The 21,304-nt window shown below is 38.7% G+C and overlaps 1 protein-coding gene across 8 annotated transcripts in view; it reads right to left on the bottom strand.

Moving 5' to 3' along the window:
- BTRC (beta-transducin repeat containing E3 ubiquitin protein ligase) overlaps nucleotides 1–21,304 on the bottom strand; it is a 171,027-nt gene that overhangs the window by 54,902 nt on the left and 94,821 nt on the right. For all 8 annotated transcript variants that reach the window (XM_079793062.1, XM_079793064.1, XM_079793065.1 and 5 more), the window contains one exon: nucleotides 5,860–5,949. In XM_079793062.1, the coding sequence (XP_079649188.1) occupies nucleotides 5,860–5,949 (90 nt within the window). The remainder of the gene's footprint in view (nucleotides 1–5,859; nucleotides 5,950–21,304) is intronic.

The following is a 21,304-nucleotide window of genomic DNA, read 5'->3' as shown; positions in this document are numbered from 1 at the left end:
TATAATTGGATTACAACAGCCGCTTGCTCCCACCGGTAAGATTAGGCAAGTAGGACTCCTGCCGATCTCTGAGCGTTAGCAGTAATTTTATTTGCCTTGCCTCTCTCTTTCCTAACAACATGCCTCTCTCCCTGCCAGCTGTCTGCTGAAAAGGCACAGGCTTGTTCCTTGGCCCTAACAATGCAATTACAGCCCTGCAGATCGCACTGTTTGTGCATTAAGTACAGAGCCAAAACGAGGCGAATTGATCGTTTGACTTTTGGAGAAGCCATGTGATCTCTCCGTGTGGGTGATCTGACATGCATCAGCAGGCAATATTGCAGTCAATTCTTGAGGAAGAACTTTCTTCCTTCACCCCTCTCTCCCCTCACCTTCCCCTTTTCACTGAGGAAGACTCTGACTGGGCTAATCTCATGCTAATCTAGATCAATCCACAAAGACAAACTCAATCTTATTAGCTCCCTGGCTAGAAAGAAATGTGAATAGGTTCTAGCATCTTGAAGCATCTCAGTCAGATATATCAGTGGTTCCCAACAGTTGAACCACTGCTGCTATCTTAAAAAAAGGTTCATAAAGAGTTCAAGGAGGAAAAAAAGTTTACAGAAACACTATAATTAAAAAAAATAAAAAACTACAGAAAGTTTTAGATTTTGGCAAATAAAACTGCCTTGGAAAGGCTTTGTTATAAGCTGTCTTATAGTCAAGGGGCCATCAGGAAATCAGCACTGACACCCGTGTCCTGCCTTTCTCCGAAGATCTGCTCTGCTGAAAGATGCTGGCGGCCAACGTGCAGAATCAATGAAGCTGACTTCAGGCTTAAAAACAGCCAGACTGATCTCCACTCAGCACAAAGTTTTAAACATGTTTTGTCAACCACTTTCAGTTTCTTGTTTCTTTCTCTTGTATGTTTAACAAAAAATGCAGGTAGCAAGGAGACTATGCAAGCAGTTACTCTGACTCTCAGGCATAATTCACGAAGACTCTCACTGGGGTCTGGACTTTTTAAAAAAACAAACAAACACTCTTGAAATGGTAAAAAGTGACTTTGAATTTTACCAATTTTAATATAGACCAGGATTCCTATTTAAACTTTCCTCTCCAATGGCATATTCCTAAAGGGTTCATAAAGCTGATTACACAACAAATGTGCAGTCAATCTGCTGATCCCTTTTGGCGCCCTTTGTATTCCTAAGTATCATACACATCCAGAAGTTTACGTATACTTGTATCCTTAATCTGACAAACACACAAACTCTTGTTTGTAACAATGGCCCTTGATTCTGTTATTACTTCAAAAGTGAACTTGGAAAAGCCACTCTACTAGTATTTCTCAGAACCTCTCTGTATCCACCCACATCATTAACACCCATTATTCATAAGAACATTTGAAGATGAAAGGAAAAATATTACTTCTAAACTTTATTCCTGCCTTAGGAATAAGCCAAATGTGTAACACGTTACACTTCAGAGTTTTTCCAACCACATTGGCCTCAATGATATGGTTACATTTAAATATATTTTCTAAAAGCTAATTGTTAGACCCAACAGAGGAACCTGTGCAAAGAATGGACCATCTAAGTGCTACTTGTAGAACAGTATATATTAAAGAAGCCTGTTAACACGTAGTTTAAAACTCAAAAGAAACTCTGAACAGCTGAAATGCCTTATAAATAGTACAGACCCAGAGGAAGTGCAAACGTCTGCATTGTGAATTGTAGATCTTAATTACCGACAATGGCTGGTACAGCAAGTAGCACGGAAAAAAAAGTGAAACAGTTGCACTGTTCATGGTTGGCAATAATTCTTCAGGAAAATATTTACTATCAATCAGTTATGAGAAAAGGGACTCTGTGCTCGTAAAACAGCACGTTGCTTCTCATACCAGGACCATTTTGCTTCAGCATAATCTGAATTTAAACAGCTTGTTTCCTGCGGATATAATTTTGGAAATAAATAAAACAAGTCTTCTATCAAAATCTGGAGTAAGTGGAAAGGAACATCACATTTTTCTGTCTCAGTCAGTTACAAACAGATTATTAGTCTCAAGTAAAAAACAATAACAACAAACAACAACAACTATAATAGAGAACACATCTACAAAGGACTACTGAAGTGGTTTATTTTCCAAACATAGAGGCAGTACTTCTTCCTACCTGGACAGAAATCTAGGTAGATATGTTCAAACAACTCAATTTTAACTGTGTATGTGTGTATAAGGGTAAATTAGAGAAATACCTGAAATCAAACTTTTCAGTAATATTTTTAAAAAGTTCAATTAAAAGATAACAAACGATTAGTGCTCTTTATTTTTCCAGTTAGTTTTCTTTATCAATTAAAAAGTATCATGAAGGTTGACAATTAGGTACAATGTAATTATTGATTTTAAACACTAAGTTGGCAGTCAATAATGACTGTCCACTTAAAGGTACAATAAATACAAAGCTCATCATGTTCCAATCACAAATCTCATAAAATACAGGGTTCTAATTATTAAGAAGGAAGGCTTTGGAAGAAAATAAGACATTTCAGTGCCTCCAAATATTACCTGGATTAAGTTATACTGATAAAATGACCCCTCCTTCATTTTTATTTTTAAACTAGAGGCCCGATGCACGAAATTTGTGCAAGAGTAGGCCTTCCTTCCCCTGGCTGCCGGCACTGGCATCCCTTTGGCACCTGGGACCTGGGTTTCCCTGTGGCTGCCAGCAGGCACCTGGGACCTGGGTTTCTCTCGCAGCCCTGGCTTTGTTCGGAAGGTTGTCCAGAAGGACGTCTGGTCTAATTAGCATACTACACTTTTATTATTATAGATCTTTTTTAGGCATCATTCTTCAAGTTAGAGATTCAGAAGATTATTATTAACCTAGGGTGACTGTAGTTTGTCTTACAAATTTGTGGGGGCATTTTGTATTCTAAATAGGGCCAATGGGTCTCTTTCCATAGACCTATTGTAAAACACTTCTTGTAAGGTATTTCCAGCAATGAAGAGTCATATACAATACGCTATAAGGGGTCTGAACATAACAACATTGCTATTTTTAAGGGAATAACTGGTAGTAAAGTTTTCTCTAAAACTCATATAAACAGTTTTCAATAGTAAGGTTTTAGACTTTAATTACCATTTCCATCTAAATCAAAGTCACTCCTACAAGAATTGACTGCTTTGAACTAGAGCCCCAAATGGTTGATATCACTGTATTATAGTTGCTCTCACATGGAGATGGCTGGACATTCAAGGCCACTTTGGAGTACAATCTGAGTCAACAGACACTTGTACCACCTTAAAAACCATGCAGCCATATCAAGTGTAGCAGATGAAACTATTCCGTTAAGGGCTAAAGGTGAAGAATAGGAAATAGGGACAAGCTTGCAAACCTACAAAAATAGTACCAAGTCATTATTTTTCAAAGGTCAAGCAATAAATGAGGCCAGCAGAAATAGTACAGAATCATGATATACTATAACATGTAAATGAAAAAGGGAAAATTCTTCCCCTATTCCCATGTTGTTGGTACCTCACTGTAGGCTGTTGCAAAAAGAATAGAATTCAGCTACATGTTTTTATTTGCCATTGATCAATAGTTTATTTAGCTCAACTCTGAAGAAATGAACCAGAAGACAGCCCATGAGCCAATAAAAGGAATGATAAGCCTTAGCTGGTTTGGCTCAGTGGATAGAGCATCGGCCTGTGGACTGAAAGGTCCCGGGTTCGATTCCGGTCAAGGGCACATGCCTAGGTTGTGGGCTCGATCTCCAGTGTGGGGTGTGCAGGAGGCAGCCAATCAATGATTCTCTCTCATCACTGATGTTTCTATCTCTCCCTTCCTCTCTCTGAAATCAATAAAATATATATATGGAACCAGAAAGTTAGGTGGGTTCCAATAGAAAATGATAAAATCATTATTCAATTAGGGTATTTAAGAAATCAATGAAAGGATATAGATGTCAGAATAACGTTAAAATAAGCAAGAATGGGATGAGAGGGTCACCATCTGGGAGCAAAGGAAACAGACTGATGAGCAGCAATGAGCAAACTTAATTCCTCACCCAAGAGCATAGAAGAAATTATGTCATTGTGCCAGATGCCAGAAGATTTCTAACCATGCACCACTTAAGTAGAGAGTGGGAGAGAAAAAACACACACAACCACATCATACAGACACACAACAAAATAACTATATAGTTTTAGAGATCCTGGTTTACAAAGTATGGAGAAAACAAAAAGGACAGATGTTCTCTTGGCCAGCTCTCAATGAAACTCATTAAAATTGTCACCTTGTCCTTGGGTCGGTGCTCATGTTAAGATTTTACCTTGGTTAGCCAGAAGTCACCCACTTGAGATAAAACTGAGAGCAGTGTGGCCAAAAAGGAGATAGATTATTTTTAAAGTCCCAAATAATTGGTCCCCCATCTCAATGTACAAATGCTAGGTATAACATAGGGTCAATTAGCACTTGCTGGCTGTTACTAAGTGACTGAAACATGAAATATATAGATATAATTTATAATATTCATATTTTACAGTAAGTCATTAAGACATTCTAGTTTAAGAGACACTTAAATGACTAACTATCTTTTTTAAACTATAATTTTAAATAAATTCTGACATTTCTTATATGGATCATTTCCATTGATTATATTTTCTATTATATATTTTCAGTTGACAAAATACTGCATGTTTTAAGAAATAAAATAAAAATAATAAAAAATATTGCTGTCCTTTGATTTTTGTAGCAAAGGATGATACCAGCCCTAGCTCTAATAATAACAGTAAGTAATTAAGAGCCTAATTATATAATACAATAGATTAAACTTAAAGTAGTTAAAATAGGGAATGTTGTAACAGTGCCAAAACAGTTATTGAAGGCAGTAAGTTTGCAGATATGCAAACTAAAAGTCTAGAAACAAAGCCCATACTGGAATTTTACTTATTCTTGGAATAATCAAAATGGATGATATCTAAATTTAGGTCAAAGCTCCTGAGTAATTAAAGATACTTAGAAAATTTGAGTCATAGTTATATGATTATTAGATTGTAAAAATCTCTAAAATGTAAGATTATTTTTTTGTATCTAGTTTACAGATATGGCACATTTATACATAAGAGGTAGCTCATATGCATGATTTAAATATACTTGTCCACGCAGATCAAGATCACCAAAAGGAATATTTCTACCATTAAGCCACTTAATAAATAACAATAATGATATAATAATTGGATTTTCTATAGCATATTTCACAATCCTTGCAATGGTGTACATTATTCTTAATTACACTTAGAAGCCATGAACAAACATAAAAATAATTTGTATAATTTCTTACATAATACTTTACTTTTTTGTTACAATCCATAGCTAGTGCTAAGCAACAAATATGATTTAGACTAAAGTGTGACCAGAATACATAATCAAAAAATTCTGTTGCAATTAAAGAGCTGGAGATTCCGCCGAAACCGGTTTGGCTCAGTGGATAGAGCGTCGGCCTGTGGACTCAAGGGTCCCGGGTTCGATTCCGGTCAAGGGCATGTACCTTGGTTGCGGGCACATCCCCAGAGGGGGGTGTGCAAGAGGCAGCTGATCGATGTTTCTCTCTCATTGATGTTTCTAACTCTCTATCCCTATCTCTTCCTCTCTGTAAAAAATCAATAAAATATATTTTTAAAAAATATATAAATAAATAAATAAAGAGCTGGAGATTCCAACTTGTAATCTAATTTGGATAAAATGATGCTTGCTATATTCTTTTTAAAATATACTAGTAAAATCCTGTAATAAGCTTTATAGCAATAATTAGTGAAGACCTCTATAGATAATGCATTGTTATGAAGTAGTATAATATATATTGAGTAATATTACTTACTTTGGCCACACAATTTTCAGTCTTCATAGCAGTGCTTGCTAGACATACTGTTTCTTGGTTTAAGCAGAGTCTGGCACAGCTGTTATAAGTCTGTAAAGAAAGGTGTGGGTTTTTTTTTAAACAGGTTTAAATATTAAAATATCATCATATACAGTTTTTAAATTCTGCCCTATTTCTCAAAATCAATACACAAATAGATCCTATATGTAAATTCCAGATTTATGAGTACTGAGGGACAAGGAAGACAGGGGAAAACCCAGGAGAGCCATTGATGTCCCCATAAACAAAGTATGTGAGCAGCAGTGGTTCACTATACGTATGGAAGGTAGGGGTGTTAGTTATTGAAAAATGGGCAAAGGACTTGTGAATAGATATTTCTCCAAAGAAAATATACAAATGGCCAACAAGCACATGAAAAGATAGATGGTCAACATCACTAATAATTAGGGCAATGCAAAGCAAAACTATAAGATACCACTTCACACCCATTAGGATAAATATTAGTAAAACAACAACAACCAAAACAAAAACCCACAGAAAACAAGAGTGGGCAAGGATGTGGAGAAATTGGAACCATTATGCACTCACTGTTAATGGAAATGTAAAATGGTACAGCCACTGTGGAAAACAGTATGGTGTTAAACAATTAAAAATAGAATTACCATATGATCCAATAATACCACTTTTGGGTATATACCCCAAAGAATTAAAATAATCCTGAAGATATTAGTATACTGTATTTGTATGTAGTGCTCATAACAGGATTATTCACAATAGCTAAAATGTGGAAGCAGCCTCATTGTACATTGATAGGTTACACCAGGCGTCCTCAAACTATGGCTCGCGGGCCACATGCGGGTGTTTTTGCCATTTTGTTTTTTTACTTCAAAATAAGATATGTGCAGTGTGCATAGGAATTTGTTCATAGTTTTTTTTAAACTATAGTCCGGCCCTCCAACGGTCTGAGGGACAATGAACTGGCCCCCTGTTTAAAAAGTTTGAGGACGGGCGAGGCCATGCGCCCCTGGATCCGGGTGAGCCTGGGTCCCGGGTCCGGGTGAGGCCGCGGGCCCCTGGATCCGGGTGAGCCTGGGCCCCGGGTCCGGGTGAGGCCGCGGGCCCCTGGAGCCGGGTGTGCCTGGGCCCCGGGTCCGGGTGAGGCCGCGGGCCCCTGGAGCCGGGTGAGCCTGGGACCCGGGTCCGGGTGAGGCCGCGGGCCCCTGGAGCCGGGTGAGCCTGGGCCCCGGGTCCGGGTGAGGCCGCGGGCCCCTGGAGCCGGGTGAGCCTGGGCCCCGGGTCCGGGTGAGGCCGCGGGCCCCTGGATCCGGGTGAGCCTGGGCCCCGGGTCCGGGTGAGGCCGCGGGCCCCTGGATCCGGGTGAGGCCGCGGGCCCCTGGATCCGGGTGAGCCTGGGTCCCGGGTCCGGGTGAGGCCGCGGGCCCCTGGATCCGGGTGAGCCTGGGTCCCGGGTCCGGGTGAGGCCGCGGGCCCCTGGATCCGGGTGAGCCTGGGTCCCGGGTCCGGGTGGGGCCGCGGGCCCCTGGATCCGGGTGAGCCTGGCCCCGGGTCCGGGTGAGGCCGTGGGCCCCTGGATCCGGGTGAATCAGTGCCCCTGGGTCCGGCCGAGACCAAACCAGAGGGAGTCGGACCTGCATTACCACCATTCGTCCACCATCCAGAGCTGAGGGGTCAGTGCCGACATGTACTCATAGGGAACTGGTGGACATTGATATTGGGTCTCAAAAGAACTGTTGGTCCAGAAAGAAACTCACTACAGACTGATTCATTTGCCTGTCAGCATAACTATTATTGCTCGTCGCACATTCAATTCTTATAAGTATATCTCTAGTGACACATGATTTCGCTCATCTAGGGGAAATGATGAACAACATAGACTGATGAACAAGAACAGAACCAGAAACAAGGAGGCATCGATCGGACTATCGGGCCTCAGAGGGAGGATAGGGGAGGGTGGGGGGACGGGGGAGAGATCAACCAAAGGTCTTGTGTGCATGCATATGAGCCTAACCAATGCTTAAGTTCAACAGAGGGTTGGGGCATCCAAGGGGAGGGGTGTGGGATGGGAATGGGGGGATGAGGACAAATATGTGACACCTTAATCAATAAAGAAATTTAAAAAAAAAAAAAAAAGTTTGAGGACCCCTGGGTTACACCTTAACCATTAAGGGATAAGCAAAATGTGGTATACATACACAATGAAATACTATTAACCCTTTGCACTCGCTTGCTTTTTTCTCGATTCCTTTATTCTACGCGGGATTTAATTTTTTAAATACCCCAGATTTTACAAAGCGCAGCAGAATAAAAAACTGGAGTTTCTTTTCATACAAACTTATTTATTTGGATTTTTTAATATTTCAAATTATTGATACATTCAAAGAGTAATTTTAATCTCTGTAATCTGCTAACCATGTTGAGTCACACTCGACATCCGAGTGCAAAAGGTTAAGCCTTAAAAAGGAAGGGAAATTATGACACATCATATATAATAAAAGGGTAATATGCAAATAGATCGAATGGCAGAACCGAACAACCAATCAAAGTGTAATATGCTAATGATATGCTAAGGCTGCTCAACCGCTCACTATGACGTGCACTAATCACCAGGGGGCAGATGGCTGGTGAGCGCTAGCCTCTCCCGATCAGGACTGATTGGGCGCAAGCCCGCGGCAGGCACAGTGGGGCTGGGATGAGCAGGAGCAGCAGGTAGGAGCTGCAGGCGGCATTGGACTGCGGGTTTTGGCCAGATCCCTGCAGGCCACCCAGAGGGACCCCACCTGTACACGAATTCATGCACTGGACCTCTAGTACTATATAACATGGATGAATCTTGAGGACATTATGCTAAGTGAAATAAGTCCATTACAAAAATATAAATACTATATAGTTCCACTTAGAGATTTAGAGTAGTCAAAATCATAAGAGACAGAAGTAGAATAGTGGTTGCCAGGACCTGGGAGAAGAGGGAAATGGGGAGTTATTGTTTAACAGGTACAGAGTTTCAATTTTACAAGGTGAAAAGAGTTATGGTGATGGATGGTGGTGATGGTTACACACAATGTGAATGTATTTAATACCACTGAACTGTACATTTTAAAATGACTAACATGGTAAATGTTATGTTACATGTATTTTACCACACTTAAAAAGTACAATAATTAAAAAGAAAACTGGTTGTACTTTATGGTAAGCAAACATTATTAACAACTGGCCAATCATACCTAATAAAATGGTAATATGCAAATTACCATCACTCCGCTACGCCCACGATTGGGCCGGCTGGAGGCACGGGGGGGCGGGACTCAGGGTGGCCGACTGGCTGGCGGTAGGAGCGGGGGGCGGGGACTCGCGAGTCCCCGCCCCCCGCTCCTCTCGCCGGCTTAAACGGCCGGCGCTGCTTAGGCCGGCGCTCCGGAAGGACCCATGGGTCCGGTGGAAGACTCTGGTGGCGGAACTCGGGGTGGCCGATTGCGTGGCTGCTGGCACCAGTTTTCCGCCAGCAGCAGTTTTCCTCTGGCCACCCGCCCGATCGGAGCGCCTCCTGATCGGAGTTCCTCTCGGGGTGGCCGATCGTGCTGGCGGGAGGCGCTCTGATCGGCGGGTGGCCAGAGGAAAACTGCTGCTGGCGGATAACTGGTGCCGGCAGCCAGGTGAAGGAAAAGTCTATTGCACGAAACTTCGTGCAACGGGCTCCTAGTATTTTAATAAAAATATTTTCCCCTTTTTTATTTATTTTGTTACTGATGGTACAAATCACGGTCCTCAAATTTTAGCATGCATCAGAATAATCTGGTGATGATTGTTAAAACACAGATTACTTGGCCCCATCCCCAGAGCTTCTGAAAATTTGCATTATTAACAAGTTCCCAGTTGATGTTAATGCCACTAGTCTAGGAACACACCGAGAACTACTGGTATAAATGTGTGTGTTGAAATTAAAGAGAAAAATCTGGAGATTGATTTTTTATGTGAATGTCTTACATAACTACAGAACATTTATCAAAACTAAGGAATTAACGAGGTACAATATAAAAAACTTGAGTTTTCCCACTTTTCCCACTAATGCCCCTTTTCTATTTGGAATCCAAGCCAAGATTCCACATTGCATTCAGTTGTCATATTTCCTTAACCTCCTCTAATCGGTTACAATTTCTCATCTTTCATGACTGTCACATCTAAAGAGTACTGATTAATTAATCTATGGAACATCCCTCAGTTAAGGTCTCATGTTTTCTCATGATCAGATTGAACTTATACATTACTAGGAAGGAAAGCACAGAGGTGATGTGCCTGTCTCAATGTATCAAGTCAGGAGATATGTTGATGAATATTTCTAGTGATGTTAGCCTTGATCACTTGCCGAAGATTGTGTCTGCCAAGATTCCCAATTGTAAGCTTATTTTTTTCTTCCTTCAGAAATTACTAAATATTGGGGGAAATACTTTGAGACTATGCAAATATTATTTTCTGCTTCAGCTTTGCTCGCTAATTTTAGCATCCATTGCTAGATCTTGCACCTATGGTGATTTTTACTGTGGTGTTCTATTGGTAATTTTTAAATTTCTCCCTTTCCTTCTACATTTATTAACTGGAATTTTTCTGTAAGGAAGACCTATGACTTCTTTGCCAATTTACTTCATATTTATTCATTTATTTATATCAGCAATGGTTGCATAGGTATCCTATATAATAAAGAGGTAATATGCAAATGGTTGTTACGCCGTGACATGTAACGACTTATCACCAGGAGGGCGGGGCAGCAAGCTACAAGTGGGGAAGAGCTACAGGAGGGCGGGGCAGTGAGCTACGAGCCACAGAGAGCTACAGGAGGGCTGGGCAGTGAGCTACGGAGAGCTACAGGAGGGTGGGGCAGCGAGCTACCAGCAGTGGAGAGCTACAGGAGGGCGGGACAGCGAGCTACATGCAGCGGAGAGCTACAGTGGCGGTGGGCAGGGCGGTCAGCTGAGGCAAGCGGCAGCGAGCTACTCGCGTATGGATTCGTGCAGAGGGCCACTAGTTTTAAATAATTCATTTTTGGTCAATTATCATTCTTTGGAAAGAGAATAGGTAGACAAAAATAAAATATAAAAAACAGAAAAAAAAATTATAAAATTGGTTTCCAGTTAAACAAGTTAAATTTTTAAAAAGGTATCCACTTAACTGTTGTATTCTTAAATTATTTAATTTGAAATTATTTTAAAACATATTTTAAAAGAATCAACTGGATCATTTGACATTAGTGTATAGGACCTCTGGTACATTTATATTTTGGGATCAGGGTTCAGTATTTCTTTTGCAACTATTAATACCACAAACATTTACTATTCCTATACAGACAACATATAATTTTTAAAAACTAAACTGTGTTTTCAAAAGACATTTATGCAATAATTGGTATATACTGAATAAAATAAAACTTTAAGCCAAAAAATTCTGGCTCCAACAATGGTAGAAATGTTTTGTTTAAATTAACCCTCTTGATATAATAATTATAAACCATAGAAAAATATTTTAAAATAGCTACATTAAAGGCAGGAGGTTGACCTAAAGTAGGCAGAAACTGGGGGGAGGAGTGGACTGACCTTGAAGAGGGTAACCACTCTGGTGAGATCCATGTTTATGTGCTTTTCCCTAAGGGTACTACTACTCATGAGTCCACTTGGTGCAGGGTGACTAAAATTCAACTAGAAAGCCACAGTCTATTGGCTTGAGATGTCAGAGGGTAGAGTTCAGGGCTACCATAGTGGCTGGAAAATGAGAAGAGAAATCATAGAAAATAGAAAGAGCTATGGACAGGGAAGCAGCATCAAAACATGCATACAAGTTCCCCTCAAATCCATGGCTAACCCCAAGCTACATACATGAGTGGGAGACTCCAAGCATTCCAATGGAAAGTAACAGCTGGAAGACTAAAAGATCTGAGCAGAGATTCTAGCTGCTGCCCATGAGGGGAGACAGAGTTTATAATTTGATTCCTACTCAGTTAGAGGGGCTTAATGAGCACCTCAAACTTTCCACTGAAAACTCAGAAAACCCCCACATTGAGACTAAAGAATAAATCTTAGGACTAAGCAATCTTCTTTAGGACTAAGGGCAAAATCAAAACACATCTGTCCCTAATGGACACAAAAATCAGACTCTATGAAGTCGCAATTACGAGCCAGAAAGTTAATCAGAGGGAGGTAAAAGAATCCATAGTCTCTGCTATGTATCATTTATAACGCTCATTATATAATAAAAAAAAACTTCTATATATGAGAAGCAGATAAATGGGACCCATAGTCAAGAGAAAAAGGGAACAAACAGAATACGACCATGAGAGGACCTAGTTGTAGAAATTAGTACATATAGGCTCTACAGAAGCTATAATAAATACGTCCAACAACTTAAATAAGAAATATGATTACAACGAAAATTTTGAGATGAAAATTTTCACCAGAAAAATTAAAACCTGAAATGAACCAAATAAAAATTCTATAATTGAGAAGTATATTATCTAAAATTAAAAATTTACTGGATGAGTTTAAAAGCAGACTGGAGATGGCAGAAGAAAAGGTCTATGAAATTTAAGACTGATCCATTGAAATGATCTAAACTGAAGAACAGGGAGAGAAAAAGAAAAAAACAATAAACAATTTCAGTCATCTGTTGGGCAATTTTCAATGATCTAACAACATATATTCACTTGGAGACCCAGAAGAAAGGTGAGAATGGGACACAAAAAAATTATAAAAATAGTGACCAAATATTTCTCTAATTTGGTGAACACCATTGGATTACTGATCTAAGATCAGCAAACCTCAAAGAGATTAAAAACAAAGAAAATATAACTTAGATCCAACACAGTAAAAACTGCTGACAACCACAAAGACAAAATCTTGAAGCAGCCCAAGGAAAAAGGGGATTCTGCATACATGAAAGCATATAAATAGTGGCAGACTTTTCACCATAAACAAGGAGGGCTAAAAGATAAGGAACAACATTTTTAAAGTGCTGAAAGGAAAGAAATCTCAAACCAGGTTTCTTTTTTACAGATTTCAGAGAGGAAGGAAGAGGAAGAGAGAGATAGAAACATCAATGATGAGAGAGAATCATTGATCGGCTGCCTCCTGCACGCCCCCTACTGGGATCAAGTCCGAAACCCAGGCATGTGCCCTTGACTGGAATCGAACCTGGGACCCTTCAGTCCGCAGGCCGATGCTCTATCCACTTAGCCAAACCGGCTAGGGCTCAGGTTTCTTACTATTAGAAAAAATAATTACAAATATGAAAAGGAAGAAATCTAGAATAAACTGTGGTGTTAGATTAGAATTAGAGGCATTAATGTGAACTCATGGTTTTAAAAAATATAAATATACTAGTAGCCCTGCGCACGAATCCGTGCACCAATAGCTCTCTGAGGGGCCTGGTCGCTCCGTGCCTGCTGTCCAAAGGCTCTCTGTGGCCCAGAGGCCCATCCGCGGCCGGGCACGGAATGCTTGCCTTATTGCCGCAGCGACAAAGCAAGCATTCCGCCAGGCCGCTCATGCTGCCCACTCTCAGTGGCCGCCCCCCTGCCCCCCCCCCCGGGACTGGAGGACTCCAGCGGGGCTGAGAGGACTAGGCGCCACCATCTTGTGGCTATGGGCGCCGCCATCTTTGTGACGGAGTGATGGTTAATTTGCATATTGCCATTTTATTAGATAGGGTGTGTAAAATAAAGTTAATGTTTCAATCTTGGCTTCTCACTAAAAAGAAACATAGTGCTCCCCCAAACAATGGCTGAATCCAGGATTGAACAGGGAAAATACAAGATGAATCTGGAAATATTCAAGGAACAATGGAGATATGTCAGGGAAAAAGCATCAAAGCATGGAATAATCTGAGTATTAAAATAAAAGATATTAACCCTTTGCACTCGCTTGCTTTTTTCTCGATTCCTTTATTCTACTCGGGATTTAATTTTTTAAATACCCCAGATTTTACAAAGCGCAGCAGTAGAATAAAAAACTGGAGTTTCTTTTCGTACAAACTTATTTATTTAATGTAAGAAAAGCCCAAATAAAGGAGGAGGGATGGAGGGAGGGAAGGGATGGGCTACCGATGCTAACCGTGTCGAGTCACACTCGACATCCGAGTGCAAAAGGTTAACAGATTGCAAAGTGTTATACATTTCTTAAAATATATAAATTATCCAAACTGACATAAGAAACAGAAAATTTTAATAGCACTAAAAATTGAAATTGTTATTAAAAGTCATTCCACACAAATTTTGAAATATTTAATTTTTTTCCACCACAAGAAAATACACAAAACTACTGGCCTAAATGGTTTCACTGGCTAATTCTATTAAATATTAAGAAAGAAATAACACCAAGATCATACACAAACACTTTTAGAAAATGGAGGAGGAGGGGAAGACTTCCAAACTCAACTCTGACACCAAAATCTGACACTTCCTCCCTCCCCGCAAAAGAAAGCTATATATTTCTCATGAACACAGACACAAAAATTCTTACTGAAGTCAATTAATGTAATTCACCATATTAACAGAATAAAAGGGGGGAAAGCACTTGACAAAATTAAACATACATTCATAATTTTAATAAAACCACAGCAAGGTAGAAATAAAAGGGAACTTTTACTCAAAAAGAAACTCAATCCCATTAAAGAAATCTAAAAAAAATTCAACTAACATCAGAGTCAATGTCTCTCTAAGAGTGGGAACAAGGCAAAGATGTCCTCTTACCACACCTATTCAACATTCAAATAAAGCAAGAAAAAGAAATAAAATACCTATAAGTTGTAAAAGAAATGAAATTGTCTTCATTTACATAACAGGAGACAAGGTCGACAGTCAAAAATCAACTGTATCTATAATAAGCAACAAGCAGAATGAAAAAAAATTTACAATGGCATTGAAAAACTTTTGCTAAATTGATTCTAAAATTTAAATATAAATGCAAAGTATCTAGAATAGCCAAAATAATAAAAATATGGAAGAGTCACACTGCCCAATTTTAAGACATATTGAAGCTAAAATAGTCAAGACAGTGTTATACACAGTCTAGACACGACCACTGCAGGCCTCACTCTACATAGCACCTGTCAGCAAAAAGGTAACTTTTCCCCCCAAATATTTTTCATCTGCCATTGGATGAATCCACAGATGCGTAACCTGTGAATATGGAGGGCTGACTCTATCTGCTATAAGAGCAGGCACCTCTAAAAACAGAGGAACAGAGGATCCTGCCCTGGCCGGTGTGGCTCAGCTGGTTGAAAGTCATCTCATGAACTAGAGGGTTGCGGGTTCAATTCCAGTCAAGGTTCGATCTCAACTTGGATGTTTCTTTCTCAACATTCTCCCTCCCTCCCTCCCTTCCTCCCACCACCCCTCAAATCAATGAGCACATCTTTGGGTGAGGATTTAATAAAACAAAAATAGAGGAACCTGAATTCATCCTCTATATCACGCAGGGACTTGGAGTAGGAGTAGGTCAGAGCCTCAGTGGCTGTCACCCTTTGCTCTGCATCCAACAGCAGCCTCTTTTCTCGGAGGTTCAGAAATAAGATGTCTATAGACAAGTATACAGGCTTTTCAACAATGGTGCCAAAACAACTGGATAAAAAAGCATGGGGATGTTTTCATCTTTGTTATTATAAGCAAAATGAAGTTAATTGCAAAAATAAAAAGTAGAAAGCATGGGGAAAATAATGAATCCCAAATTTACTTCACAACATACATCAAAATTAATTTGAGATGGACCATAGACTTAAAGGTAAAAGCTAAAACTTAAAAAGCTTCTAGAAGAATATATTCAGTCATAGGGTAAGAATTGGTAGATGGACTTCATTAAAAAATTAGAAACTTATCAAAAAAACACCACGAATAAACAGGCAAGACACAGACTGTGAGAAAATATTCAGAACACATCTAGCACTCGATACAGTTTAGTTCTGCAACTCAATAAGACAGACAAACCCATTTGTTCAAATGGCAAACAACTTAAGATACATCACAAAAGAAAATATGTGAATAGCCAATAAGCACATAAAAATTATTCAACACATGCTCACTGAAAAGGCTTTATAAGAACATTCATAGCAACTTCATTTATAAAAATGGAAATTGTCCATCAAAAGAATAAAAAATAAACTGTATTATACTTATTTAATGGAAATACTATATAACAAGAGAATAAATTACTGCTATACACAGCAGCAAAGATGAATCACATATATACTTAGTAAACCAGACCCCCCAAAAAGTATGTTATTATTACATGAAATTCTAGAAAAGGCAAAACTAATGTATGGCAGTGAGCTGACCATATTTGATTCATTGGGTTTGGGGAAGTTGTCTGGGAAGGAGACCAAGGAAACTTTCCTGGGTAATGAAAGTGTTCTATAGCATGATTGGAGTAGTGGTTACATGGTGGATAGACTTATCAAAAATTAATTGACTTATGCAATTAATATTTACATAATTCACTGTATGAAAATTTTATTTCAATAAAAATATAAAAGTAATCAGTTAATATATTAGGGGAATAATACCAGAGGTTTATCCAGTTAATTAATAAAAATATTATGCTATATTTTGGGGGCGGGAGTAACAGCAGGTAGAAAACTGATTTGTTTTCCTACAAAATTACTTTTCTCCTTAGAAATGAGTATACCACACTCAGGGGAACATTAGATAGATTCAGGAAACCTATTCTAGGTTTATAGAAGTTTCCAGAATAAGGCTATATATGGGTTTTTATTTTCTAGACATTCCATCTGTAAAATGGGTATATGACCTTGTTTAGCTCCCAATGAAGTTTCATAGATTAGTAAAGTAAAACTTGTCACAGTCCTTAGATCACTTTGGCATAAGAAGGCTAAAAAATTCAATATTTTACACTCACTATTTTACTACTGTAAGACTCCCTCCAGGCTATAATTAAACTAGTGAGTGTAATAGCCACAAGCAAGATAGGTTCTGTCCCCATGCAACATTTGAAAAGGTAGCTTCACCGCTGAACCAGAGGCAGAGGGTTTTGCGTTGGAGTACTTTAATATGTTTTTATATTGCATATAAGGCACATAAGCGTAAACCAGTAAGATGCCTTGCTGAAAACTACCTTTGTGAAAGCAGGCTGTAATTCTGAACAAGTTTTCAATTTTCAGACTGCTGCTAGGGTAAAACATTTTAAAGAGTTTAATTTTTTACAATGGATTCAATGACATAGGATTATCTAACAAAGTAATGGCTAATCAATAGAAGGTTTAGTTGTCAGGTGAAACATATAACACACTAAAAGGGATTGATTGCCAGACTTCTCCTTATTTACTAGAAGGTATATATTTAAAATGACACAAACTTGTTACTAGACTGCATTCTTTTAACCTTGCAAAAAGCTGCTTAAGAAATCTGTTCAGCAGCCCTATAGCAAAACAAGATATAGTATAATGAAAATGGCTAGTGATTGGGGGGTAGGGAAGAGGGAGACAGGGACTATCAGATATATGGTAACATCAAATCAAGTCCCCAGCAAGAATATGGGTCAGAAAAGGCAAACTACAAAGCGACATCTAAGAAAGCTGGAATTAGGCTTTAAAAATGTCACACAGATCTACTGAATCTCATCCAATAGATGCAAAGCTATATCTGCTCTCATTCCATGTTGCTCTTAGGGCAGATTTTTAAGGGTTTATACAACTGGGCACAATAGGCTACCCTCCCACCCCATTTTCTTTTCTTTTTAATGGTACATCCAGCTTTAGCACTGAACACAAAATGAATTGGACCCATATGAACTTCAATCAGCATATAAGCTGTTTCCTTTATAATTTATTCACAATATCTCAAGTCTCTATATGAAAATACAATTTTTATGGTCATTGCAACCCAGGAGTTCAATAATATTTTTTCTACTAAGTCACTGATTACATAATTTATCAAAGCATGATTACACTGAAATAAAACAAAACACCAACCCCCTATATAGTTTTCCTTCCTCAAAGTAATTTTAAGAAAGCTGATTATTAAATTGCTGCTTTTTAAAGAAGGGTTTTTGGAGCTAGACACAAATTGCCAAACCATATTTTTTTTTTTTAAAAGTTATTAGACTCTGAAGGATTCAGCTGAAGTGGGAAGTTAAATAAACAAATCACTTCATCAGACTTGGAAAGATCACTTTTGTCTTACTTAAGAGACCTACATTAATTACCTTTAAGGTCTTTTACATGAACTGTTTAAAATAAATACAATTGATTTATTTATTTCAAATGAGGTGCTTCTTCCAAAGTATTAAATAATGTCTACAAATGCAAAAGCATTTTTATAAATAGGTAATTAAAACAGATGACTAAAATTAAGTCAAGCTGCAAAACATTACCCAGGATGCACTATGATTTTTTTTTAATAAACATCTCAGGCAATTTTTCCCCATCCAAAGCCCAAAGCACCTCAGGAAAAAAAAAATACACAAAAAAAACGGAGGTAGGAAGTTTCACAGGGGGAAAAAACACATATATAATGAAATAATGCCAAACCCCAAACTAAAGTATTTACAAGATAGTCCCTTAAGCATAGTTTGTCACATTACAATTACACCTTGCCCACTGCCAAGTCAAATGCTTACTATTGCCACTAGGGGGAGAAATGTCTTAACACAAAGCAACTGGCAGATAGAGAATGGGTTTTCTTGAGCAATTATCAGAACAAAGCTCCCTTGGCTGTGTGTACCTTCTAATTACTCAACACAATTAAAATGACTAACCTAAAACAAATAGAAAAAAACCCCTGCCTGCCTGATATCAGGGACTTCATTAAACCTTTCCCTCATCAATCAAATCAGAAAGAAGGGAATGAAATCATATACAAGCATTACAGAGCTATTAAAGGAAGTAAATCGGTGAGTTTGTTTTTAAAGAAAGAAAAGAAGTGGCTCTCTTGAAAAAAGAAATGTCATGGTATTCACCCATCTGGATGCTGCTTGAAAACAAATTGTCCTCTAAAGAGCAGAAATACAGTATGTTTTCTCTCAGTTCACTGGCTTACGAATTACTTTTTGTTGTTGTTGTTGTTTTGTTAATACACACTATAATGTCATTTTCTGTGTCAGTGATGTACTTTATCCTCCTATTCATCCAACTGTATAAAGGAGCTATGCCAATCACTTCCATGCTTATGCTGGATGTTTTCACTTTAAGTTCTTCACTGCTTTTTTTGTGGGATCACCTCCAAGGTAATGTTTAGAACATAGTAATTTGGGGAGGGGGGTTGTGATAGGCAAGGAAAACAGCTACTTACTCCTTTTAAAGACTTATGTAGTTCCTTTGATAAGGCCCAGTCATTAACAGAAGATGACAACAGAGTTATTTTTCTTTTAGCTGACAATTGTGACATTTTTCCAACAGTGTGCAAGGTGTTGAAAACCTGGCAGCTGTTACCTCCTGGGATGAAGATACTTTTTTATCCTCCCTTGACAGTTTAACTCAGTGGGTCAGCACCTTTAAAGACTGCAAAGTATCCTTGAAGAGGATGGAAGCTTGAATTACTGCTCCCTCCCTAATCAATGTAAACCCTCACTGCAGGTGAAGTCTCCATCTATAGAGGTGCATGGGGGAGGAAAATGTAATGCCCTGAGCCAGATGGTTTTTATCTTGTTTTGAAAGAATAAAGGAACAAGCTAACAAGGGAGACAGCTACTTTGTTAGCTTCTTGGCCTCTCTCATGGCTTTGCATCCCCAGGGTTCCAGCTACACAAGAGAAAGAATACAGAAAAACGTAAACACTTAAAGAAATATAACTAGAGGGCTGGCATCATGCTGCTTTCAAAGCATTGAGAGAGCTCTACTCAATGCTTTATTTATCACTGCCCACGTTCTCAAGATGGTAAGTGGACACATACACAAAGGGAATGGGGGATGGGGGAAGGATTAGACAGAGGTCACAATTTACTCAATTACAAGAAAGGCAGGGCTGACAGATCCTATTAGCACCAATGTGAAGCAAAGAAGGAGTTGCATGTTGTAAGGCTACATTTTAAAAAAGTAATGAGCACTTTCATGTATCCTCCCAGGCCTTTGCCCTTGTTTGCAGATATGAATAAAAGCTATAAAAACAGTTGCTATGGTTTCCTTGGCTTCACATTTTAGGAATAAAAGTAGAAAAAGAATTGTAGCTACTCTGTACATCCTTTAAGTAAAAGTTCACGCTTTACTTAGTGCCAAGAGGTAAGATTATTCTGAAACTTAGAAAATTAAAAGGATACATTGCTTCTCCCTGCCTCACACATCTCTCTCCCCAACTCTGCTGCCTTCTGATGTTGGAAATGAAATGGAAAAGCAGGTACAAAAAATGACTGAGTGGTGCAGGAAGCAGTGTCTCCTGACTTTCTCCTTCAATATTTTCTTTTTCTGCTAATGTCTTTTGTCAGGTTTTGGAATTATGATTATGGTGGCCTCACAATCAAGCCAAGAAGTGTTCTATTCTTCTCTATATTTTGAAAGATTTGTAAAAGATTGGTATTATTTATTCCTTAAGTGTTTGATAGAATTCACCAGTGAAACCATATGGGCCTTTCGATAGTTAATTAAATTTCTTTCACAGACATGGGGCTATTCCAATTTTGTTTCACCTTGTGTTGATTTCAGCAAATTGTATTTTTTAAGGAATTTGCCCATTTCATCTAAGTTGCCAAATTTTTGGTTTAAAGTTGCTTATTCCATTATTCTTTTAATGTCTGTAAGATCTGTAATAACCCCTTTTTCAGCTCCTACAATAATTAAATAACTCCAGATTAACACATAGTGGTCATATCGTATCAACAATGGTAAAATCGTACTTTAGAATAATATGTGTAAACTATAAAATTAGTTTAAAATATTACTAAACTTGTTAGAATGTAACTGGCATTTTAAAATCAATGGTGAAAGAGTTCCTGAAATCCCATTAAAAATATCTGCAAAAGAATTTCACATTAAGGGATTGGCCTACAAGCAAATCCTACTTACATCAATACTATGTAAGAGGCAGCCTTAGCTCCTTTTTATCTACATAATTTTACTAGCGCAGGAGTGGGGGTAACACAAGCAAATGACACTTCATTATTGTCATATGCAATAGAGAAAAGAGAGTTTAAACTGCTTATATAGTATGGCCTATATTTTAAAAAATCAACAGTGGGGTAATCAAGTTCAGGGCAGTCTTGGACAGCTGCCCTGTGACCCACTTCTATTGACCCCTGATATTCATCACTCTTCCCTAAGATTGAGAGGGCAAGCTCCTAGGGAGTGACCACCACAATAGACAGACACAAGCCAACAGTAATCTGGTTCGAGCAAAAAACCAGATGGCACTGCAATAAATTTACAAATCTGCATTCATGGGGCTGTTAAAACACCCAGAAGCTAAAAGACTCCGAGGGCCCCAGGAGGATCTCCTACTTCCCTG

Source organism: Cnephaeus nilssonii (genome assembly GCF_951640355.1).
Source record: "Cnephaeus nilssonii genome assembly, chromosome: 16".
In the NCBI taxonomy this organism is placed as follows: domain Eukaryota; kingdom Metazoa; phylum Chordata; class Mammalia; order Chiroptera; family Vespertilionidae; genus Cnephaeus; species Cnephaeus nilssonii.
Note: the sequence above shows the minus strand (reverse complement) of the source record. Positions and strands in the feature narration are given on the sequence as shown.